General features: G+C 52.5%; 1 protein-coding gene across 1 annotated transcript; it reads right to left on the bottom strand.

The window, feature by feature from the left end:
* Positions 1-1,737: 1,737 nt before the first annotated feature.
* Positions 1,738-3,501, bottom strand: LOC119367522 (protein STRICTOSIDINE SYNTHASE-LIKE 4-like). Its single transcript, XM_037633008.1, has 5 exons — positions 3,213-3,501; positions 2,908-3,126; positions 2,458-2,762; positions 2,242-2,374; positions 1,738-2,140 (listed from the first exon to the last, which is right to left on the bottom strand). Exons 1-5 carry the CDS (start codon positions 3,351-3,353, stop codon positions 1,841-1,843), a joined length of 1,098 nt encoding a protein of 365 aa, XP_037488905.1. The 5' UTR covers positions 3,354-3,501; the 3' UTR covers positions 1,738-1,840.
* Positions 3,502-25,562: the final 22,061 nt, after the last annotated feature.

Consider the following 25,562-nt stretch of genomic DNA (forward strand, 5'->3'; position numbering starts at 1 on the left):
GATGGGAAACTAAAAGCTGACGCGAAAGAAACACACATCGCACATAATGAAAATATAATACTCGTGTGCGGTAAAAGAGAAAACCCGTGGATACCATCTCAAAAAATATTAGATCACTTATGAGAGGGGGCAAAAATGCATGTGCGATACTTGGTGATATCACACACGGCTCCAGTTTTATAGAAGTTTGTAGGGATCACTATCCTACACGGTTTGTCAAAGGAAACCGTGTGTGTTGTGATCTAAAATTTCTGAAAACCCAGACGCTAAACAACACTCAAAGCCATGTAAAGATGTCGTTATGGACATTGTTTTTAATTATAGCTAGCAACTTAGATTACTAGATAATAATTGCTCTAAAATACTACTAGATACTAACTAATATAATTAAACACACGCGTGACACCCATACATGCAGGTGGAGGTAGCTACTTCAATCATGCTAGGGAGACGTCGTCGTTCTCCTTCTCGGCCTTGGTGGCGGTAGCCCATGATATTTGGATCTCCGCCCAACTCTCGTTCACGGTGCAAGTGGCCTCGTGTTTCTTGCGGCAGGCGGCCTCTCTTTTCTTGCACTCGGCCTCCCTTTTCCTCTCCTTCTTTGCGGCCTTGGCCTCCTCCTCCTTCACCCCTTCGTCCTTATCAGCGTCAAAGTCCGCCCACGTAAGGATACGGGTGCGGGCGCGGGCGATATAGTCAACGCAACAGGTTGTCATCACTTCCTTACCAGTGAGTGTGCGGCGAGATGGCATGATCGGCGCATTGTTGATATGATGGAGAGGGCGGGATACAAAATATACATGCCAAGTCCTACCGAAAAAATACATTCTACCATCCATGGTATATACCGTGCATGTATCAGCCACTGGTTTTCTTTGAGATTCGGATCCCTGCATGCATCTGGTCGCTGTGTTTGCTTAGTTAACCTGAATTGATGACCACTTGTTCTACTTAATTTATGTCATATCAATGAGTCACTATTTCTCCTGAGTCCTGACAACTTTTCCCCGTAGTTATACCTGCATATCTCTCCTCTCACTCACAAAAGTAGAGACGAGTAGTACTACGCTCACTCAGGTTTCTTTTTCATATGATTCTAAAATTTAAATTTATTTTATCTTTTGAACTGTAAGTTTGATTTATGATACATTTGCATATTTATGTTCCTTGTGAAGAGAACATTGAAATAAGATCACTCTTGAATATATTTTTACAAATTATAAAATTCAAATATGGAACGTGGAGAGGCCTTACGAAACTGTAAAAACTACGTACTGTATGTACCAAGTGTCATCGAGTTTTCTATAGGTATTGTTTAAAATATCTCGTCGGTATAAACACATATGTTCAAATAGTTATAACACAAAATTTTATTTCAGAAGATATCAATCATGTAAATCGTTAAATAGAATGGAAGAATATCTAGGATAGAGTTGCAACGAGGGGAAGGCATTCAAACGGAAGGACACTTTAAAAAAAAGCTGACACACAAACTGACCATGTGACAGAAGGGGGTGGAGAAAAGTAAGACGTACAGCAGGTTAGTAATGATCCTGAAATAATTAAGCGGCAGATTGATGCATGGTATATACCGTGCATGGTAGAAAATGCACTCTCAAGTCCTACCTCCTTCAGTCCTCGCGCCACTATAAGCATCATCTCCAAGTCGCTCCTCTCCGCACAGAGCCGTACGATGCCCAATTTGTCAGCAAGGAGATGATGAAATGACCATCCGAATTCAGGAACCCGTAAATTGCCAGTTGGGTTAGTGCCCCTAATCTTTATTATTCCACTGGAAATGGATGATTACACCATAACAGGTAACACTAACAGTACATGTCTAGGATGAAACTGCCGCCTGCACCTGTGGCACCTTCGCCAGAGACAGCTTCCCCAGGAAGTTCGTGGAAAGGCTTCCCAAGAACAGATGCCCATCGAACTCCGACACGGAAGTGATGAAGTGGATCACCTTCCCTTGGGAGTCGTCGAGCACACGGATGATCTCACCGTCCTCCGACACCTGAGCCACCATCGCTCCCTTTGCCGTCGCCTTGATGGGTTCGTGAAGCGCCGGGATCGACGCGACGACCCTCTTGGTCAAGGTCCAGCGGGTGATCAGGTCCATCCATGGCGACCTTAGCTGCATTTTGAGCACCAAAAACCATGAGATGATGCTGTTTCACAGCGATATATCCTACTAGCTGGTGAGGCACGGGCCGGCTTGATGGCCGGAAGTGTGACCTGGAGAAGGGCGATCCAGAAGGAGCCGTCTGGTGCTAGATGGATGTTATCCGGAGACCCCGGAAGGTTGTCGACGAAGGTCTCCTTCTGGCCAGCCTTGTCGCCTTTCAGCCACAGCTTGGAGCATCTGAACCTGCACGTCGCAAAATCTCATGGTCAGTAGAGAGATCAACGGCGAGCCGGCGGATGTGCGGTGGAGCTTGGTGAGGTACGTACCCCCAGGACTCGCAGACGACGAGGAAGGCCTCGTCCCGCGACAGGGCGACGCCGTTGGCGAAGGCAAGATTGTCGAGCGCGACGGACGCCTTGCCGGTGCCGGGGTCGTACTTGAGGAGCCGGCCGGTGGGGCGGGCCTCGAGGTAGTCGAGGAACCACTCGCCGAAGCCGAACCTGGCGCTCCCGTCGCTGAAGTAGACCGCGCCGTCGGACGCCTCTATCACGGCGTCGGCAAACCTGATCGTGGACCCTTCGACCGTGGATGCAAGAATGGTCACGCGACCCTCCTCAGCTTTAAGTAATCCCTGCCGAAAATACACCAACAGAGTTCACATTCAGACAACACACGTACGCACACGCCAGGCCAGAAACAGCTAAAAAAATGCGGCGCATGGAACAGCCGTCCGGCCTTGGAGCATAGCGCGACGGGAGCGGGGCAGCATGGCGTGCCTTGTGAGCGTCGCAGACGAGCATGCTGCCGTCGGCGGAGGGCGCGATCCCGAGCAGGTCCGTGCCCCCGACGAACCGCCACTGCTCCCACGACCCGTTGGGCTGCATCCTCTGCAGCCACCCGTCCCTCGTCGCCGTGTACAGCGTCCCGCCCGCCGCCGCGTCGATGTAGACGTCCTCCGGCCCGCTCAGCCGCCCTTCCCCGAGCTTCTCCAGCCCCTGGATACCAAACCATCACCCCCTCAGACCTCAGTACGCGGTACACGAACGAAAGGATGGAAGGGCGGCGCTGAAAAGTAACTGACCTGGAGGAGGTTATTGGGAGGGAGCCGCGCGGGCGACGGCGGCGACGGGAGCGGCTGGATGGGGCAGTGGAACGCGACGTGGACCGCCAGCGACAGGACCACGGCCACCGCCGCCGTGCCGAAGAAACCGCCCGGCGCCATGAGGGGTCGACGATGAACCCAACGTCGATCGGAGACGATGGAGCGACTGTACAGAGATGCAAGGGACCGCGAAGGGGTGGCGAGTGACACACTGACACTAGCTGGAGCACGGTGCTTGGGTTCAAGTAAGCTTGTCGTGTGCCGATCGAGCTCCGGGTTTATACCTATATTCGCCTTCGGGACGTACGTGAGGTGACCGGATCAGTTTCAGCTGGTGTCGCAGGCGACGAAGGCGTGACCCGAGCGGCGCCGCGTCTGGCTGGGATCCATCACGTCACCGGCTCGCTCGGGACCACAGAGACAGCACCGAAGCACCGATCGAACGGTGAGCTAGGCGCGTACTCTGCTGCCTAGCTCGCTCATCTGGCCTGTTACTATCTGCCGTAGCGATGGCGTGCGTGGCCCTGGACCTGTCGCGACTAAAACGTGAACGGCGAAGTTCTATCTGAAACGAGAAAAGGGTACAGCAGATCGACTGAGGAGTTGTCTCCTCTTTGTGATCTCTATTCGTGGCATCACTGTCGACCAATTTATGTGGTATTGCTCAATTGCAGTTGTTCAGTGGATTTGTAGGCTTTGGTAACATCGACTGTATTTACTCTGCTCATCTGTCTCCGAATGCTGTGACCTTTGTTCCGAGAACTTACTGAGAAAACTACACCATTTTCCTATGCCTTTTTAGGGCTCAAACCTCCCGCATGCATCCTGACAATGCTGTCCAGATCCAACAAGGGTCGCCACATTCAAACGCCTCCACTAAACACACGTGGAAACCAAGAAACTTACTCCAACCACACGTCCGTTCATGAACGGGCCGGCATTAAACGCAACTCTAGGCAGGCTTCTTCTGTCCGTCATCTATTTAAACGAGGCCAGATGTCGTGCAAGAAGTGCACCACTCCGCCGCTCCCCATCTCCTCCTTCATCATTTTCTCCACTCTTTCGATGGCATCCGACGAGCCAAAAGAGCAGTTCTCCGGCATAAAAGCCGGATGGGTGGCCCGCCAAGCCCACCGGATACGAGCGAGGCAACTCGTTGCTCCACCTCCCTCGCTTAGCCCGACGGAGACAGTTGTCGCCCCAAGCCGGCGCGTGGTTCAGCAACTCGCCGCTTGAAACCAGCTTGCGGAGGAGTGGCGAGTTGCTCCATCCCGGTACGGCGCCACATGCATCGCCGCCTCCAGTGCCTGCGACCGCGCCATGCACACGGAGAAAGAAGGAGGCTGCTGTCGGTGTCAAAACCGGCGGATCTCGGGTAGGGGGTCCCGAACTGTAGGTCTAAGGCTAATGGTAACAGGAGGCGGGGGACACAATGTTTACCCAGTTCCGGGTCCTCTCGATGGAGGTAATACCCTATTTCCTGCTTAATTGATCTTGATGATATGAGTATTACAAGAGTTGATCTAGCACGAGATCGTAGAGGCTAAACCCTAGAAGCTAGCCTATGGTTATGATTGTTGTTGTCCTGCGGACTAAACCTTCCGGTTTATATAGACATCGGAGGGGGCTAGGGTTACATAGAGTCGGTTACAGAGAAAGGAAACTTCACATCTTAACCGCCAAGCTTGCCTTCCACGCAAAGGAGAGTCCCATCCGGACACGAGACGAAGTCTTCTATCTTGTATCTTCATAGCCCAACAGTCCGGCATACGCATATAGTCCGGCTGTCCGAGGACCCCTTAATCCTGGACTCCCTCAGTAGCCCCTGAACCAGGCTTCAATGATGCTGAGTCCGGCGCGCTGATTGTCTTCAGCATTGCAAGGCGGGTTCCTTTTTCGAATTTTTCAAAATACCTATTGTAAAAAGCAGTGTCCGGTTCCCCTTTTAATGTTACGCTCATCGGCTTCTGCACCTTAACAGTTCAGCCTCCACGTGTTGAGTGAATGCGAGAAGTCGGGGCATTTTATATTTGCCACCCTAGCCATGTAAATAAATTGTCTATTAAAGAGACGGGGATCTTCAGATTCAATCCACACCATCTTCCCCAAGCGAGGAATCATCCGAGCGTGCCCGAAAAAACCACTCCAACATGGCCGGCGCTCGCAGCTCTTCCTCCCGCTCTCGCAACGCCAAGCCGGGCGATTGGAAGAAGTGTACCGTATCCCACGGCCGATTAGTGAAGTTCCAGACCCAAGGGTACCTACCTCCTGCATATCTAGTCCCCGTTCGAGCCGGATTGGCTTCCTTCGAGGGCGGGGAGCAGGCGGAGAACTTTCCCAGCCCATCCAGGGGAGAGCGAGTATGCCTCGTTTCTTACTTGCTGAGGGGCGTCGGATTTCCAATCCATCCGTTCCTCCGCGGGCTTCTGGAGTTCTACGGCCTCCAACTGCACAACTTCACACCTGCCTCCATCCTGCATATCGCAGGCTACGTCGCTCTTTGTGAGCTATTTTTGGGATGCGAAGCCTATTTCGAGTTATGGAAGAGGCAATTTTGCCTCGTCCCCCGTAACCAAGGGGGATCAATATTCCAAGTGGGCGGGGCCGAGATATGGCGCATCGTCAGGACCGGATACTTATCCGGCAAACCGAAGAAGGCACCCGAAGAGTGGCCCTCCGAGTGGTTTTACTTTGAGGACGTCTCCCTTCCCGACCCAATCCGAATGGGTCTTTCTGAGTTTACAAACGCTCCGCTGAAAAAACGCCTTAACTGGCGTCCCCGGAGCCCCAGAGAGGAAGACAGCAGGGAGGTCCTTCAATTGATGAGCAAGATAAGAATACTCGCTCAGTCCGGATTATCAATAGTCGAGGTTATGGCGATATCCATAATGCGGGGGGTTCAGCCACTCCAATACCGAGGGCATCCCATGTGGCACTTAAATGGAGAAGACGATGCCACCCACTGTGGCCAAAAAGGTCTGGACTCTACCACCGCTCTGGTGGAAATACTGTCCGATTTATACAAGGGGGAAAGAGAGGAGTTTGCCCGTATTAAGCCACGGGATGGATTTTCCATGTACAACCCTCCCAGCTGGGTGAGCTGCCATCCATTGCTCTACTCTATTCATTCCCTGAGCCTTTGTTTTAAAAAATATTTACTCCGTCTACTTATAATAGGAATGGCGAAAAATACCCAGGGAGTTCCATAGCCCGGCACCACAGCCAGAAGACCGTATTCGGGCCCTCGACCCCGGATTCGAAGAGGATCCGGATATATTTGTGGAGCTCGTGGAAGGGGTGTTTCACCAGGCGAGCTGTGACAGCATAGAGGTTGCCATCATTGCTGACTATCCCGGCCTCCTCCCTGTATCGCACGTAAGTAAACAAGAGACTTATCTTCCAGGAGTACCCGGCTTCACCCAGTCTGAGGTACACGTCCGGAGTACCCGGCAGTAACAATCGAGAGGTGCTCCCTTTATGCCCTAGCCGAACTAACGGGAATGTAGGGCATAAGCACAGGAGCCAGGCAACCCAGCTTGGCCAAAACTTAAGTCATATCGATGCATCTAATGGCGAAGAAAAGGTGCATATGAAAAAAGGACGCATATGCGGTGGGCTTGATGCCCGGAGGATAATTATATTAAGCTTCTGTATAAGAAGCCCCCAGGTATGATGAGCGCACATACTTGAAAATTAGTGCATTACAAGTATGTAGTCTAGCCACAATAAAGCTTTAGAGCTTTTCAAAAAGGAAAGGCGAGAAGAGGGCTAAGAAGTAAATAAAAAAAGCAACAGAGGGAAGGAGATAAACAGGGAGTTCGGTGGTAGGCGTAGAATCTTCGGAGTCTGGCTGCGTTCCATGGGTTCGACTCAAGGTGATTATCGGATGCATCCCACAGTCGGTACGCTCCTCCGGTGAGAACTTTGTCAATAATGAAGGGACCCTCCCACTTGGGCTTGAGTTTGTCCTTTTTCTTCTCCGGTAGACGTAGAACGAGTTCACCAATATTATAGGTCTTGGCCCGTACTTCTCTGCTTTGATACCTGTGAGCCTATTGTTGATAGAATGCGGAACGGGCTTTTGCGATGTCGCGCTCCTCTCCCAGGGCATCTAAACTGTCCTGCCGATCGTGCTCGGCCTCTCTCTCTTCGTACATGCGCACTCGAGGTGAGTCATGAATAATATCGCAGGGCAGCACAGCCTCTGCGCCGTAAACCATGAAGAAGGGTGTGTATCCGGTTGTGCGATTTGGCGTGGCCCGCAGCCCCCAGAGTATGAAGTCAAGCTCCTTAACCCAGTGCATGTCTGATTCTTTTAAGGATCGCACTAGTATAGGTTTAATGCCGCTCATAATAAGACCATTGGCTCGTTTGACTTGACCATTTGTTTCAGGGTGATAGACGAAGGCGTAATCGAGCTTAATGCCCATCTTGCCGCACCAAGTTTTCACCTCATCGGCCGTGAAATTGGAGCCGTTGTCGGTGATGATGCTGTGGGGGAGATCGTAACGGTGTACTACCCTCGATATGAAGTCTATCACGGGTCCAAATTCGGCCGTTTTAACTGGTTTGGCTTCTATCCATTTGGTGAATTTGTCCACCATGACCAACAAGTATCTTTTCATATGGCTTCCTCCTTTAAGGGGTCCAACCATATCAAGACCCCGGACCGCGAAAGGCCAGGTTATGGGGATTGTTTGTAGGGCGGTGGGCGGCATATGGCTTTGGTTGGCGAAAAGCTGGCATCCGACGTGATGTTGGACAAGGTCTTGTGCGTCTGCTCGGGCCGTCGGCCAGTAAAAACCCATACGGAAGGCCTTGCTTACAAGGGCCCGAGCTGCGGCGTGGTGACCGCCGAGGCCGGCATGAATTTCAGCCAAGAGCTGCCGCCCTTCCTCTTCGGAGATACATCGTTGAAGTACCCTGGTAGTGCTTTTCTTATAAAGCTCTCCCTCGTGGACCTTGTAAGCTTTAGAGCGCCGCACAATGCAGCGTGCCTCATTTTGGTCCTCGGGGAGTTCGTGCCTATTAAGGTAGGCCAAAAAGGGTTTGGTCCATGGGGTGATAACAACCATAATGAGATGGGCTGAAGGTGTTATTTCGGTGGCAGAGCCCCCGATTATGTCAGTGTGTTCGGATTTTGGGGTTGTGGTCGGATCCGGACTGATGTTGCCGATCTTCCCTTCCCATACCACGGATGGCTTGAAAAGCCTTTCCAGAAAGATGTTAGGTGGGACGGGGTTGTGATGATGTTATATACCTAGGGTAGGGTCATGGACCTATCTAGGATACCATACCCAAGGACATCCTTAGACGAAGCTACCTTCCAGTCGACCAAGAGAGACTCCACTCGACCGGTTAGAAGACACTCGACGAACCTAAAGACACTCGACCATGAAGACTCACTCGACCATCAGGAGTTCAGGATCTACTCTGTATCCAAACGGTCTGTAATTAAGTAGTCTTAATGGTCATTGAGGGAGTCCTGGATTGGGGGGTGTCCGGATAGCCGGATTACCATCATCAGGCGAACTATCATCGGCCGGACTATCATCATCGACCGGACTCCAAGACTATGAAGATACAAGATTGAAGACTTCGTCCCGTGTCCGTATGGGACTTTCTTTGGCGTGGAAGGCAAGCTTGGCGATACGGATATGTAGATCTCCTATCATTGTAACCGACTCTATGTAACCCTAGCCCTCTCCGGTGTCTATATAAATCGGATGGCTCTAGTCCGTAGGACGGCAATAACAACCATTACAATCATACCATAGGCTAGCTTCTAGGGTTTAGCCTCCTTGATCTCGTGGTAGATCCACTCTTGTAAACATCCACAATATCAATATCAATCAAGCAGGACGTAGGGTTTTACCTCCATCAAGAGGGCCCGAACCTGGGTAAAACATCGTGTCCCTCGTCTCCTGTTACCATCCGCCTAGACGCACAGTTCGGGACCCCCTACCCGAGATCCGCCGGTTTTGACACCGACATTGGTGCTTTCATTGAGAGTTCCTCTGTGTCGTCACCGATAGGCTTGATGGCCTCTTCAATCGACAACGATGCAGTCCTGGGTGAGACTTTTCTCCCCGGACAGATCTTCGTATTCGGTGGCTTCGCACTGCGGGCCAACTCACTTGGCCATCTGAAGCAGATCGAAAGCTATGCCCCTGGCCGTCAGGTCAGGTTTGGAAGCCTAAACTTCACGGCCGATATCCGCGGGGACTTGATCTTCGATGGATCTGAGCCACAGCCGAGCGTGCCGCGCTGTCACAATGGGCATGACCTAACTCCGCCGCCGGACAGCACCTTGGAGGCCGCACATGAATCCGCTCCGACCCATAGTCCGGAGCCGATCGCTCAGATCGAGGACGGATGGCTGGACACCGCCTCGGGAGCTGCAACTTCTACGGCGATGGAGCCGAACACTTACCTTGTCCCGCATAAAGCTCATGACTCCGAGGTGCCGGACTCTCTGCCGGACTCCGAACCTCCTGCGCCCCTGCCAGTCGAATCCGACTGGGTGCCGATCATGGAATTCACCGCTACGGACATCTTTCAGCACCCACCCTTCGGCGATATCTTAAATCCGCTGAAGCATCTCTCGCTATCCGGAGAGCCCTGGCCGAACTACGGCCAGAATGGTTGGGACGCGGACGACGAAGAAATTCAGAGCCCACCCACCACCCACTTCGTAGCCACCATCGACGATCTAACCGACGTACTCGACTACGACTCCGAAGACATCGACGGTATGGATGACGATGCCGGAGACTATCAAGAACCAGCGCCTACAAGACACTGGAAGACCACCTCGTCATACGACATATACATGGTGGACACCCCAAAAGATGGGGACGTCGAAGAAGCAGCAGAGGCCGATTCCTTAAAGAAACAGCCCAAGCGCCGACGTCAGCAGCGCCGCTCTAAATCCCGCCACAGCAAGAATGGAGATTCCGGCAGAGATAATAACACCCCAGAAAGAGCCGAAGACAATCCCCTCCAGCACGATCCAGTGCAGGAGGAGGCAGAAGCAAGCCCTCACGAGAGGGCGGCAGACGAAAAGGTCGAGGATGATACTTACTTACCTCCCTCCGGAGACGAGGCAAGCCTCGACGACGACGAATTCGTCGTGCCTGAGGATCCCGTCAAACAAGAGCGTTTCAGACGCAGGCTAATGGCCACGACAAACAGCCTAAAGAAAAAGCAGCAACAGCTTCAAGATGATCAAGACCTACTGGCCAACAGATGGACCGAGGTCCTCGCGGCCGAAGAGTATGAACTTGAACGCCCCTCCAAAAGTTACCCAAAACGCAAGTTGCTCCCCCGACTAGAGGAGGAAGCGTACAAACCTGCATCACCAGAGCACAATACGGCAGACCGACCACCTCGTGGCCGCGACAGAGAGGCATGCAAGCCCTCCACCAAAACCGTACCCCGGCATCGCTCAAAAAGCATGAAGCCACGGGGGAACGGGCCGGACTTGCGGGATATATTGGAGGACAAGGCAAGACAATCCAGATCTATCTATGGATCACGTGGGCGCCCCAAGACCCACGACGAATACCGTCGCGCTGGATACAACTACTCCGGCCGGGCCGAACACAGCAGACAACGCTCTACCGAGCTACGTCGCGATATTGCTCAATACAGAGGCGCCGCACACCCACTATGCTTCACTGACGAAGTAATGGATCATCAAATCCCTGAAGGGTTTAAACCTGTTAATATCGAATCCTCGATGGCACAACAGACCCCGCGGTTTGGATTGAGGATTATCTCCTCCATATACACATGGCCCGCGGCGACGATCTTCACGCCATCAAATATCTCCCGCTCAAGCTTAAAGGACCAGCTCGGCATTGGCTCAACAGCCTGCCCGCAGAGTCAATTGGATGCTGGGAAGACCTGGAAGCCGCATTCCTCGACAACTTCCAGGGCACGTATGTGCGACCACCCGACGCAGATGACCTAAGCCACATAATCCAGCAGCCAGACGAATCGGCCAGGCAATTCTGGACACGGTTCTTAACAAAGAAAAATCAAATCGTCGACTGTCCGGATGCAGAGGCCCTCGCTGCCTTCAAACATAACATCCGCGACGAGTGGCTGGCCTGGCACTTAGGACAGGAAAAGCCGAAATCCATGGCAGCCCTCACATCACTCATGACCCGCTTCTGTGCGGGAGAGGATAGCTGGCTCGCTCGCAGCAACAACCTCAGCAAAAACGCTGGCAGTCCGGATACCAAGGACCGCAATGGCAGGTCGCGTCAAAACAAAAACAAACGCCGCATTAACGGCGACAACAATGAGGATACGGCAGTCAACACCGGATTCCGAGGCTCCAAGCCCGGTCAACGGAAGAAGCCATTCAAAAGAACCACTCCGGGCCCGTCCAATTTGGACCGAATACTCGACCGCTCCTGTCAAATACATGGAACCCCCGAAAAGCCAGCTAACCACACCAACAGAGATTGTTGGGTATTCAAGCAGGCAGGCAAATTAATCGCCGAAAACAATGACAAGGGGCTACACAGCGATGACGAGGAAGAGACCCGGCCGCCGAACAACAGAGGACAAAAGGGATTCCCCCCTCAAGTTCGGACGGTAAACATGATATACGCAACGCATATACCCAAGAGGGAGCGGAAGCGTGCACTAAGGGACGTATACGCGATGGAGCCAGTCGCCCCAAAATTCAACCCATGGTCCTCTTGCCCGATCACTTTCGATCGAAGAGACCATCCGACCAGTATCCGCCATGGCGGATTTGCCGCATTGGTTTTAGACCCAATCGTTGATGGATTTCACCTCATGAGAGTCCTGATGGACGGCGGCAGTAGCCTGAACCTGCTTTATCAGGATACAGTGCGCAAGATGGGCATAGACCCTTCAAGGATTAAACCTACAAAGACAACCTTCAAAGGCGTCATACCAGGTGTCGAGGCCAGTTGTACAGGCTCAGTTACACTGGAAGTGGTCTTCGGATCCCCGGATAATTTCTGAAGCGAGGAGTTAATCTTCAACATAGTCCCGTTCCGCAGTGGCTATCACGCTCTGCTCGGACGAACCGCGTTCGCAAAATTCAACGCGGTGCCGCATTATGCATACCTTAAGCTCAAGATGCCAGGCCCTCGTGGAGTCATCACGGTCAATGGAAACACGGAACGCTCCCTCTGAACGGAGAAACATGCAGCGGCTCTCGCGGCAGAAGTACAAAGCAGCCTTTTAAGGCAATTTTCGAGTCCGGCCGTTAAACGACCGGACACAGCCAAACGCGCCCAGAGCAACATCAACCAAGACCACCTGGCACGTTCCGAGCATGCGTGGCAATGCGGCCTCAACCCCAGCCCTCGCACAATTGTAAGACAAACTCTCCGCGTACATAATTACGCCCTGGAGATACCATGGGCATAGGGGGAGAGGCACAACCACAACAGACCCAGAGTGCGGTTCGACCACACCAGGGGCTCCCAAGTGTGTCGCTCTTTTTATCTTTTATTTCTCTCTTTTTTATACAGAACTCTGTCCGGCGGCGAACCTGCCGAACTCATGATGCAACAGCCAGGGAGGGACAAAGGCCGCGACGAACACTCAGGTGGTCTCCATTACGAGCATTAAATTTGTTAAATACACCATTCCGTGGTCTACCCCTGGAGGGAGACGCCTTTAATTCATCCAATCCCTTGCTTTCCGCACTATTCGTATCATTCCGCATTCATAGCAGATCTTCTCGAATAAAATGCAGCACTTTTTGCCCATAATTGCATTACCTTATATTATGTTCATTTACGACATGTTGCATCCGTACATTTTGGTACGGCCAAATACACCAGGGGCTTATGTTCCCCGCATTATGGTGTGATAAAGTCCGAACACTTTCACAAGTGCGGCACCCCGAACTTATAGCATTATATGAATCGGCTCCGAATCATATCTTGGGTCAATAGTTGGGTTTGCCCGGCTCCCATGTTTGGCACCTTACGTTCCGTTCTATCGGCTAAGGTAGCACTGGGAGAACCACTGCGATTGCGCCCCGGTTGAGCCAGGTTAATGCCTCAGTGGAGAAAGCTAAAACTGACTGTCATGATAAGGCGAGAGACTGGTCGCTGTTCGAGAGGTCCTTTCGGGTCCTTAAAGACCTACGCCGCTTCGAGTGAAGTTCCGGATAATGTCCGACGAAGGCGTGGATAGCGCCCCTAATTCGGTCTTCCGAATACTAGGGGCTTCGCCGAAATTTAAAATTATAGAATTCTATGGCTAAGTGAGAGTGTTCAAGCACTATAAGTCCGGTTGCCTTGTTCGTTGTGTTGAGCGCCTCCCTAGATGGACCCAAAAATGGGAACAAGAGTGCTCAAGTTTATCCCGAACACCCCAGCACTCGTGGCATGGGGGCTGAAGCCGACGACTTGCCATCTCTCAGATTTAATAAACGGCCGCACAGAAGGTAATATTTTAAATTAACAAGCGTTGCTTAGTGCATATGAATAAAGTTTTCAGCGCACAGGATAACACAATGCGAATTTACTCAATAATTACATCCCTAGGGCACTCATCCGCAATCTTGTGGGCACCCTTCAAGACAGTCTTATAGTACATCTCGGGCGTACGATATTCCTTGCCCGCTGGTGGCGCGTCAGTGATTAGCTTCTCCGCATCCAGCTTGCCCCAATGCACCTTTGCGCGGGCAAGGGCCCGACAAGCACCTTCAATACAGGCGGAGCACTTGATAACCTCCACCCAGGGGCACGCATCCACCAACCGTCGCACGAGACCGAAGTAGCTCCCAGGCATGGCCTCTCCAGGCCACAGCCGGACTATGAGGCCCTTCATGGCCTGCTCGGCCACCTTGTGGAGCTCGACCAGCTGCTTCAGCTGGTCGCTAGGGGGCACCGGATGGCCGGCCTCAACATACTGAGACCAGAAGACCTTCTCCGTTGAGCTCCCCTCCTCGGCTCGGTAGAATGCGGCGGCATCAGACACACTGCGAGGAAGATCTGCAAACGCCCCTGGAGAGCTCCGAATTCGGGTAAGTAACACGTAATTTACATTAACATGCTTGCTTTGCATGAAAAATGCCTTACCCGCCGCTATCTTCCTCACCAACTCAATCTCCTGAAGGGACTTATGGGCATCGGCCTTGGCAGTCTTGGCACTTTCGAGAGCCGAGGCAAGCTCGGACTCTCGAGTCTTTGAGTCACGCTCCAAACTCTCATGCTTTTCCATGAGAGCCTGGAGCTCTTGCTGAACCACCGCCACCCGCACCTCCTGCTTTTCTCGCTCTGCCAGTTCTGCGGCCGCATTGCGTTCGGCCGCAGACACGGCCTCCTTCAGGGTCGCCACCTCGTTCGTGGCCCCTGCAGTACCCATGTTATCCTTGTTATTTTTTGTTGCAACCTAAATCCTTTTCTGTAAGGTACAAGTTCAAAGTGGTGTTACTCACCTTCTTTGTCCTAGAGTTGCTTCTTGGCACGGCCGAGCTCTTGGTCGGACTGCTCGAGCTCCTGCTTCAAAGCACCGACCTCCGCAGTCAGTGCGGCAGAGGTCAGCAGCGCAGCCTGCAACCCATATTGACATAATTTTTTAGCAATCCTGCGTATATCTTTTTTTTTCAAATCCTCAGTCCGGCTTTTCTTTCCGAACACCGAACCGAGCATCAGGGGCTACTATCCATGCGGTATTACATTGCATATTTTTAACTTCTTACCTCAAAGCCTGATAGAAGGCTACTGCAGGCTTCGGTCAGCCCACTCTTGGCGAGTTGTACCTTCTGAATCACCGCATTCATAATAGTGCGGTGTTCTTCCTCGATGGAAGCGCTCTGGAGCGCCTCCAACAAATTGTCCGGCGCCTCCGGTTGGACGGAAGCCGCCGGCGTCACGGTCTTGCCCTTCGTGCGAAGGGGCCGTCGGCCGGACTCCGGAACCACTGCGGGTTCTGATATGGAGTCCGGCGCAAAGTCCGGGAGGACGCCTTGTGGCGCCTCCGGAGCCTCCCCCTGATGGGTCCCTTCTTGGGATCCCACCTCGGCGTCCTCGGTGTCGCGAGGGGTGGAGGCGGTCGGGATGGAGTCTACATCCGACGGAGCCAACGACCCGCTCGATGAAGCGGGGAGATCATCATTGGCCGGACTACAGGCAGCATGCGGCGTCAGAATGACACTATGTGACACAGAAAAAGAAATTATAAATCACCCAGGAATCCGGATACTTACGATCTCGCTGGAGGCCTGGCCCTTGAAGGTCATTCTTCCTCGCCAACGTTGATGTTGGCAGAGCTGTCTGGGGGAATAGTCCTTCCCCTCTTGGACCCTTTGGCCTCCCCTGTTGGGGAAGCCTTCCTCTTCCTCTCTCCCTCCTCTGGGAGAGAGTCCTCTTTCTCCTCCTAGTTTTCGGGGGAGGAGTCCGCCCCGGAGTCGTCGGACACCTGAAAACGGGAACTCTTTCGAGCACCCGTGGCCTCCTTCTTGGCCTTCTTCTCCGGCACCACGTGCGGTGCCGGAACCAGCAGCCTCGCTAGACGGGTGTCTACTGGGTTTTCTGGCACAGGAGCCGGGCAGATAATCTGCTCCGCCTTCCTCATCCAGTCCTGTCAAAGGAAAAGGGGAAATTAAAACCCGCATAGAGTCAAACTATGAAAAGCAAGTGTCCCGTAAAGGGGTAGAATCACTTACCTCGTTGGCTTGGCGCTGCGAGCGAAATCCGCGATCTTCAGTCGCGGATGCGGGGGCTTCAGCGCCCTTAAACAGCACCCTCCAGGTGCCTTCGTACGTCGTGTCGAAGAGCCCGCTCAGCGCCTAGTGCTGTTCCGGATTGAACTCCCACAGATTGAATGCCCGCTCTTGGCATGGGAGAATCCGGCGGACGAACATGACTTGGACCACGTTAATCAGCCTGAGCTTCTTCACTAGCTTCTGGATGCAGGCTTGGAGTCCCGTTAGCTCCTCCGAACTACCCCACAGCAAGCCCTTCTCTTTCCAGGAGGTGAACTGCGTGGGGATACCAGATCTGAACTCGGGGGCCGCCGCCCACTTAGGGTCGCGCGGCTCGGTGATATAGAACCACCCCGATTGCCACCCCTTGATGGATTCCACGAAGGCCCCTTCGAACCAAAGGACATTGGGCATCTTGCCCAACATGGCGCCTCCGCACTCCGCTTGAGTGCCCTTCACTACCTTCGGCTTGACATTGAAGGTCTTGAGCCACAAGCCGAAGTGGGGCTGGATGCAGAGGAAGGCCTCGCACACGACGATAAACGCCGAGATGTTGAGGATGAAGTTCGGCGCCAGATCATGGAAATCCAGGCCGTAGTAGAACATGAGCCCCCGGACAAAGGGGTGAAGTGGAAAGCCCAGTCCACGGAGGAAGTGGGAAAGAAAAACGACCCTCTCATGGGGCCTGGGGGTGGGGATGAGCTGCCCCTCGTCGGGCAGCCGGTGCGCCATGTCGCCGGACAGGTAGCCGGCGTTGCGCAGTCTTTCGATGTGCTCCTCCGTAACGGAGGAGGTCATCCACTTGCCTCCCGCTCCAGACATGACCGGGGAAGGTTGAGACGAGATGTGCGGGCTTGGGCGCTGGAGCTCGAGTGCGCGGAGATGGATAAGCAAAGGAGGAAGAAGGCGTAGGTGAAAAGGTGAATCCTTATCCCTTATATGGGCGGGCAAAGTCTATGCGTCCCCCACCGGCCTGGTAAAACTCGCTTATCCCCCAAGCGTCACCATCAATGGCGCGGTTGGGTTACCCACGTCCATATTGATGAGAATCCCAGATTAAGGGGGAACACGATCTCTGCTTCGACAAGACGTGCCAAGGAAACCGATTCGCTAAATGCGCTGAGGTGGTAGAGTAAAAAACGATTCAAGTAATGGCTTGGTAGTGGCGTGACGTCATGCCGCTAAAAACGTCAGCAGATTGAACTTGTGTATATATTATTCTCTCTACGGTGGAATGTGGAATTTATTTTGCAGAGCCGGACACTATCCTGGTGTTCACAATCTTCTATCATTCGGAGGAGGAACCCGCCTTGCAATGCCAAGCAATATACGCGCCGGACTTATCGTCATTGAAGCCTGGTTCAGGGGCTACTGAGGGAGTCCTGGATTAGGGGGTGTCCGGATAGCCGGATTACCATCATCAGCCGAACTATCATCGGCCGGACTATCATCATCGACCGGACTCCAAGACTATGAAGATACAAGATTGAAGACTTCGTCCCGTGTCCGGATGGGACTTTCCTTGGCATGGAAGGCAAGCTTGGCGATACGGATATGTAGATCTCCTACCATTGTAACCGACTCTATGTAACCCTAGCCCTCTCCGATGTCTATATAAACCGGATGGCTCTAGTCCGTAGGACGGCAATAACCACCATTACAATCATACCATAGGCTAGCTTCTAGGGTTTAGCCTCCTTGATCTCGTGGTAGATCCACTCTTGTAAACATCCACAATATCAATATCAATCAAGCAGGACGTAGGGTTTTACCTCCATCAAGAGGGCCCGAACCTGGGTAAAACATCGTGTCCCTCGTCTCCTGTTATCATCCGCCTAGACGCACAGTTCGGGACCCCCTACCCGAGATCCGCCGGTTTTGACACCGACAGTCATGATGACACTTTATGTAGGGCGTTAACAGTAATGCCCGGCCTTAATGTACTTTAACCCTCTACTACGTGGGTTGGTTGGGGTTCTGGCGTCCTCTATATAAGCCACCCCCCCTCCACTGGTAGAAGGGTTCGCACCCCTGTAACTCATATACACATAAACCAGTCGACCGCCTCCGGGCTCCGAGACGTCGGGCTTTTACTTCCTCAGAGAAGGGCCTGAACTCGTTAAACACTTGTGTGTACAACTACTCCATAGCTAGGATCTTGCCTCTCCATACCTACCCCCCATTCTACTGTCAGACTTAGAACCACGACAGTTGGCGCCCACCGTGGGGCAGGTGTCTTAGCGACTTTTTTGGAGAAGTTGCAATTTGTCCGATTGCCTTCATCATGGTTTCCGGCGGAATTCTGGTCGAGGGCCGCGAGATCCGTCTCGGTGCGCTCGCTTTCATCGCCGACGACTCCGCTTGGCTCCAGGAGGCACCACTCGACATCGACGCGCTCCCCATCCGCGGGGCGACGCACTTTCGGGCGTGTGTCCGTGGCGTCCTGCTGCGGCAGCCGTCGACCCCATATCGGTCGACTCCTGTGCCGTCCTCCCTCCCTGTCTCCCGCCAGCGCAAGCGCTCCAGTCTGTCGAGGCTCCAGCGATGGGTGAGACACGCAGTGGCTCACCAATCGGCCACCACCCAAGTCGCGGCAATTGAGCCTGACGAATCTCTCTACGGCCTGTTCGACCTGTTGACTGGCTCCGTAGAGACTGCATCCGAGTGCGATAGCAGTGATCCAGCGGTGGAGGTCCTGATGGTCAACGGGCCTCGTAGTCCTCCCGGTTTCCCCCGCAACGACGGGATGGACGACGAAGGCGACCCCGCTCAGGCCCACGAAGAGTATCAGCCCGAGCCACTCACTTCTCAGCAGAGGGAAGAACTTCGTCGCCGGAACATGGATGCCCTGCATACTCCCATTGCAGGAGAAACTCCTGAGGCTCGTGCCCTGGAAGAGGCGCGTTTGGCCAATTTGGCTGAACGCACTCGACTGGAGAACCTCCAGCGAGCACTCGACGAGCGTGCGCGTCAACGAGTACCCGACTCCAGCCGACGTCGGCTCTTTCCGCAACCGACTCAGGTATATCGAACCCCGATTTAGAATTTGGCAGCTGCATCCCGTATAGCGGAGTCAATTCAGCCCTCTCAGTCGGAGGCTGGAAGAGGCTTGATGCAGATCAGAGATTTGCTCCGGGCAGCAGGAGATCAGAATTCAATTGTGTCACAGTCGCGCAACAGGATTCACAGTCGATCCGTCGCTGCGAATACTGTCCAGTCGGCTCATAGTCCAAGGTCGCCTCCGAGGCGCGTGGGACGTGAAGGCCGGTGGGATCACTATGATGATCGATTTGATCATGATGACAGGCGTCGAGTGCCCACTCCTCCCCCGAGAAGTGGGTCTAACGCCCATCGGCAACAAGATGACAGACGCCAGCTCAGTGTTGGGCGGAGAGCTCCAGTCGACCCCAGAGAGCCAGGCTTTGACGCGAGATCCATCATCGTGCAAGGTTTGGTCGACCGGAACAGAGCTCATAGAGGTGGCCATGACAGAGATGTGCCCACAAGCAGCCGAGTCCACGTTTCAGGTCCAGAATGCTTTAGCAGAGCCATCAGAGCCGCAGTGATACCCCCCAACTTCAGGTTGGCGACTGGAGTGAGTAAGTTCACCGGAGAGTCTAAGCCTGAAACTTGGCTTGAAGACAACCGAGTGGCTGTTCAGATTGGTGGCGGTAATGATGAGGTGGCCATGAAGCATTTGCCACTTATGCTAGAGGGTTCAGCCAGGGCGTGGTTGAATCAGTTAGCTCCTAGTAGCATTTACACTTGGGAAGATCTTTCCTGAGTGTTCGTCAAGACGTTCGAGGGAACTTGCAAGTGACCGGCCGGATTGACAGAGCTGCAAGTTTGCGTACAAAAGTCGAGTGAAACACTGAGAGATTACATCAGAGATGGATCACTTTGCATCATACTGTAGAGAATGTGTCAGACCATCAAGCGGTCTGCACCTTCAAGGATGGTGTCAAGAATAGAGAGTTGAGCCTGAAGTTTGGTCGAACTTGAGATATGACCCTGAGTCAGATGATGGAAATAGCCAACAAGTACGCCAATGGCAAAGAAGAGGACCGACTCCGGAGTGGCAAGTACAAGCCGAGTCAGTTGGATAAAGGAAACTCCAGTCGGAAGCAAAAGCGGAAGGCCGAGGCAGCTGCTCCTGGAGAGGCTCTGGCCGTGACTCAGGGCAAATTCAAAGGGAAGCCCAAAGGATCTTGGAACCCCAAGAAGGTAAAAGATAAGGAAGGTAATGACGTGATGGATCTACCATGTCATATCCACACGAAGAAAGACGAAGAGGGTAACTTCATCTACCCAAAGCATACCACTCGCCAGTGCCGGCTCTTAATCCAGCAGTTTCAAGGGAAACAACCAAAGGACAAAGAGAAGGAGTCGGACAAGGCTGAGGACAAGGAGGACAGTGATGGAGATTACCCTCATGTCAACTCCACTCTGATGATTTTTGCTGATGTAGAGAGCAAAAGTCGACTGAAAGTGATCAACCGTGAGGTCAATATGGTCGCCCCGGCGACACCAAGCTATCTGAGATGGTCGCAAACTCCCATTACTTTCGACCAGTCTGATCACCCTACTGACATTGCCACCCCTGGGAGGCAAGCGCTGGTGGTCGACCCAGTCGTCGAAGGCACTCGACTGACGAAGGTATTGATGGATGGCGGCAGTGGATTGAATATACTGTATGCAGAGACGCTCAAGGGAATGGGCATTGCGATGTCCAGGCTCAGTTCCAGTAACATGAGTTTTCACGGAGTCATCCTGGGAAAGAAGGCTGAGTCACTCGGCCAAATAGCTCTGGATGTAGTGTTCGGCGACTCGAAGCATTTCCACAAAGAGAAGCTGACATTTGAAGTCGTGGATTTCCGAAGCGCCTACCACGCTATTTTGGCAAGACCAGCCTATGCCCGCTTCATGGCTCGACCTTGTTATGTGTACCTCAAGTTAAAGATGCCTCGCCCCAAAGGCGTGATCACCATCACTGGCAGCCGGAAGAAGGCGGAAGAGTGTTTCCAGAAAGGCTCAAAGATTGCGGATGACCAGATAACAGTGGTAGAGCTGGAGGAATACAAGAAGAATGCAGATCCGAGTGATTTGCTGCGGGCCAAGAAGCCCGCCACAGAGTCAGCATTTCAGTCGTCTAGGGAGACAAAGCCAGTTCATATCCACCCGACTGACCCCAATGCAGCTCCGACCCATATTTCCACAACACTCGACTCTAAATAGGAAGAAGCGCTCATCCAGTTCCTCCGTGAGAACTGGGACATCTTTGCATGGAAGCCAGCCAACATGCCGGGTGTTCCCAGGGGGCTGGCTGAGCATCGCCTTAGAGTCGACTCAAAAGCGAAACTTGTTAAAGAACATCTTCGACGGTCCGCCGTTCAGAAGAAAAAAGCCATTGGCGAGGAGGTGGCTCGACTCCTTGCAGCAGAGTTCATCCGAGAGATATACCACTCCGAGTGGCTCGCCAATGTCGTCATGGTTCCCAAGAAGGACAACTCACTTCGCATGTGCATTGATTTCAAACATATCAATCGGGCCTACCCGAAAGATCATTTTCCTCTCCCTCGCATCGACCAAATTTTCGACTCGACCGCAGGGTGCGAGAGATTGTCTTTTTTAGACGCTTATTCCGGGTATCATCAGATCTGTCTGTATGGACCTGACGAAATCAAAACAGCTTTCATCACTCCATTCGGGTGCTTCTGCTATATCACCATGCCATTCGGCCTCAAGAACGCCAGAGCCACGTTCATGAGAATGATTCAAAAGTGTTTACTCACTCAAATCAGTCGGAATGTGGAAGCGTACATGGATGATATCGTGGTCAAGTCGAGAAAGGGTTCCGACCTATTGACTGACCTAGCTGAAACATTTGCCGATCTCAGGAGGTATGATATCAAGCTCAATCCATCGAAGTGCACATTCGGAGTACCTGGCGGAAAGTTACTCGGTTTTCTCGTTTCAGAACGAGGAATCGATGCTAACCCAGAAAAAGTTGGCACCATACTCCGAATGAAACGCCCTGTGCGTGTGCACGACGTCCAGAAGCTTACTGGATGCTTGGCCGCTTTAAGTCGATTCATCTCTCGCCTCGGTGAAAAGGCATTGCCCCTTTACCGACTGATGAAGAAGGCAGACAAGTTCAAGTGGACTCCAGAAGCTGATGCAGCGTTTGCCGAGTTAAAAACTCTGCTCTCCACCCAGCCGGTGCTTGCTGCTCCAATCAGCAAAGAGCCTCTGTTGCTTTATATTGCAGCCACAGGACAAGTCGTCAGTACAGTACTTACGGTCGAGCGAGAAGAAGAAGGGAAAGCCTTCAAAGTTCAGCGCCCAGTGTATTATGTCTCTGAAGTTTTGACCCCATCGAAGCAAAGATATCCTCATTATCAGAAGCTTGTATATGGGATCTACATGACCATGAAGAAGGTTTCTCATTATTTCTCTGATCATGACATTACAGTCGTCAGCGACGCACCATTGTCAGAGATTTTGCATAACAGAGATGCAACTGGTCGAGTGGCTAAATGGGCGATTGAACTCCTTCCCCTTGATGTCAAATTCGAGGCAAAGAAAGCCATTAAGTCCCAGGCTATAGCAGATTTCCTTGCCGAGTGGATTGAGCAACAGCAGCCGACTCAAGTTCACTCGGAACATTGGACCATGTTCTTTGATGGATCTAACATGTTAAATGGTTCTAGTGCTGGGGTTGTTTTGGTTTCCCCCCGAGGAGATAAACTCAGATATGTGCTCCAAATCCACTTTGATTCCTCCAACAATGAAGCAGAATATGAAGCACTCTTGTATGGGTTGCGCATGGCCATTTCACTTGGCGTCCGTCGCCTTATGGTTTATGGCGACTCAGATTTGGTGGTTAATCAGGTGACGAAGGAGTGGGATGTTAGAAGCCCATCCATGACTGGATACTGTAATGCAGTGAGGAAGCTCGAAAAGAAGTTCGAAGGGTTAGAGCTCCATCACATACCCCGACTGAAAAATCAAGCAGCTGACGATCTGGCGAAGATAGGATCCAAGAGAGAAGCCATCCCCAGTGATGTGTTCTTGGAGCATATCCACACTCCGTCAGTCGTAGAAGATCCTTTTACCGATGAAGCTCTGCAACCTAAGAGTGTTACGGACCTGACTGAGCTTGAAGTCCCAGCAGTGGTCGACCTGATCATGGAAGTTCTAGTGATCACTCCAGATTGGACAGTACCATATATTGCGTATATCTTGAGGAAAGAACTCCCGGAGGACGAAGAAGAGGCTCGACAGATCGTCCGTCGATCTAAGGCCTTTACCGTGATAAGAGGACAGTTGTACAGAGAAAGCGCGACTGGAGTTGGTCAGAAATGCATAACACCGGAGGAAGGTCGAATAATCCTTGATGACATCCACTCGGGGACCTGTGGCCATCATGCGCCCTCTCGGACCATCATGGCCAAAGCATACCGAGCCGGATTTTATTGGCCAAGAGCGAATGAAATGGCGAAGGAGATAGTCGACAAGTGCGAGGGATGTCAATTTTACTCCAATATGTCACACAAGCCCGCGTCAGCTTTGAAGACTATACCACTCGTCTGGCCCTTTGCAGTGTGGGGTTTGGATATGGTCGGTCCTTTGAGAACAGGCAGAAGCGGTTTTACCCATGTGCTGGTAGCAGTCGACAAGTTCACTAAGTGGATCGAAGCTAAACCCATCAAGAACCTCGATGCCGGTACTGCTGTCAGCTTCATCAGAGAATTGATATTCAGATATGGAGTCCCGCACAGCATCATCACTGACAACGGGTCAAACTTCTACTCCGAAGAGTTCAGAGCTTTCTGCACGTCTCAAGGCACACGAGTCGACTATGCTTCAGTCGCTCATCCACAGTCAAATGGACAGGCAGAACGAGCCAACGGTTTGATTCTCAAAGGGTTGAAACCCCGTTTGATGCATGATCTTAAGCATGCGGCTGGTGCATGGGTCGATGAACTTCCCTCGGTGCTTTGGGGTTAAGGACCACGCCCAACCGGTCGACTGGAAGAACTCCATTCTTCTTGGTCTACGGAGCTGAAGCAGTCTTGCCAAGCGACCTTCTCCACAATGCTCCCCGGGTCGAGCTCTACACCGAAGCTGAAGCAGAACAAGCACGGCAGGATGCAGTCGACCTTTTAGAGGAAGAAAGGGAGATGGCTCTGATCAGATCGACCATTTACCAACAAGACTTGCGTCGCTTCCACGCCAAAAATGTGAAGAGTTGAGCCTTCCAGGAAGGAGATTTAGTTCTCCGAGTGGATCAGCAGAAACCACACAAGCTTGCTCCTTCTTGGGAAGGTCCCTTCATCGTCACCAAGGTTCTCCACAATGGAGCATACCGTCTTTACAATGTCGAGCATCAGATCAACGAGCCCCGAGCTTGGAACGCGGAGCTTCTGGAGAAGAGAGAAAGAAATGGTACTTAAGTATTCACTCGGATGAGTTGTAATAAAAGTACTTCTGTAGTTTATTTATCAAAGACAAGAGCTTTATAATTTTCCCAGTAATCGTTATTTCTTTTGTCCACTCAAAACAATCCCCCAGTGGGTGGCTTGGCTGCGAATCCTATTCGCCCAAGTCTGTAAAAAAAATCCTAACCGAGTGCTGAGCTAGTCTCCCACACGAAGGCTTAGCTACGAAATCTGTTTCGCCTAAGATAAACAAAATCCTACCGAGTGGTAAGCCAGCCTTCCACTCAGAGGCTTAGCCACAGTCCAAGTACTCACTAAGATAAACAAAATCCTGTCGAGTGGTAAGCCAGCCTTCCACTCGGAGGCTTAGCTGCAGTCCAAGTACTCGCCTAAGATAAACAAAATCCTGTCGAGTGGTAAGCCAGCCTTCCACTCGGAGGCTTAGCTGCAGTCCAAGTACTCGCCTAAGATAAACAAAAATCCTACCGAGTGGTAAGCCAGCCTCCCACTCAGAGGCTTAGCTGCGGCATTGCGCTCGCCTAAGTACAAATACAACATGCGCTTCGCAAGGAGGACGAGGTGCAGGTCGACTGCTACCCTCTCCTTTCGAGCTATGCCACAAGTACAACGTGCACTCTGCAAGGAGGACGAGGTGCAGGTCGACTGCTACCCTCTCCTTCCGAGCTACGCCACAAGTAAAACGTGCGCTCTGCAAGGAGGACGAGGTGTAGGTCGACTGCTACCCTCTCCTTCCGAGCTACGCCACAGGTACAACGTGCGCTCTGCAAGGAGGACGAGGTGCAGGTCGACTGCTACCCTCTCCTTCCGAGCTACACCACCAATACAAAATCCTACCGAGTGGAGAGCAAACCTCCCACTCGGGGGCTTAGCTGCAGCCTAGTGCTCGCCTAAGTATATAAAATCCTACCAAGTGGAGAGCAAACCTCCCACTCGGGGGCTTAGCTGCAGCCTAGTGCTTGCCTAAGTATCTAAAACCCTACCGAGTGGAGAGCGAACCTCCCGCTCGGGGGCTTAGCTGCAGTCTAGTGCTCGCCTAAGTATCTGAAATCCTACCGAGTGGAGAGCAAACCTCTCACTCGGAGGCTTAGCTGCAGCCCAGTGCTCGCCTAAGTTTTTGAAAATCCTACTGAGTGGAGAGCAAACCTCCCACTCGGG

The sequence above is a fragment of the Triticum dicoccoides genome, chromosome 2B (genome assembly GCF_002162155.2).
Source record: "Triticum dicoccoides isolate Atlit2015 ecotype Zavitan chromosome 2B, WEW_v2.0, whole genome shotgun sequence".
Lineage (NCBI taxonomy): Eukaryota > Viridiplantae > Streptophyta > Magnoliopsida > Poales > Poaceae > Triticum > Triticum dicoccoides.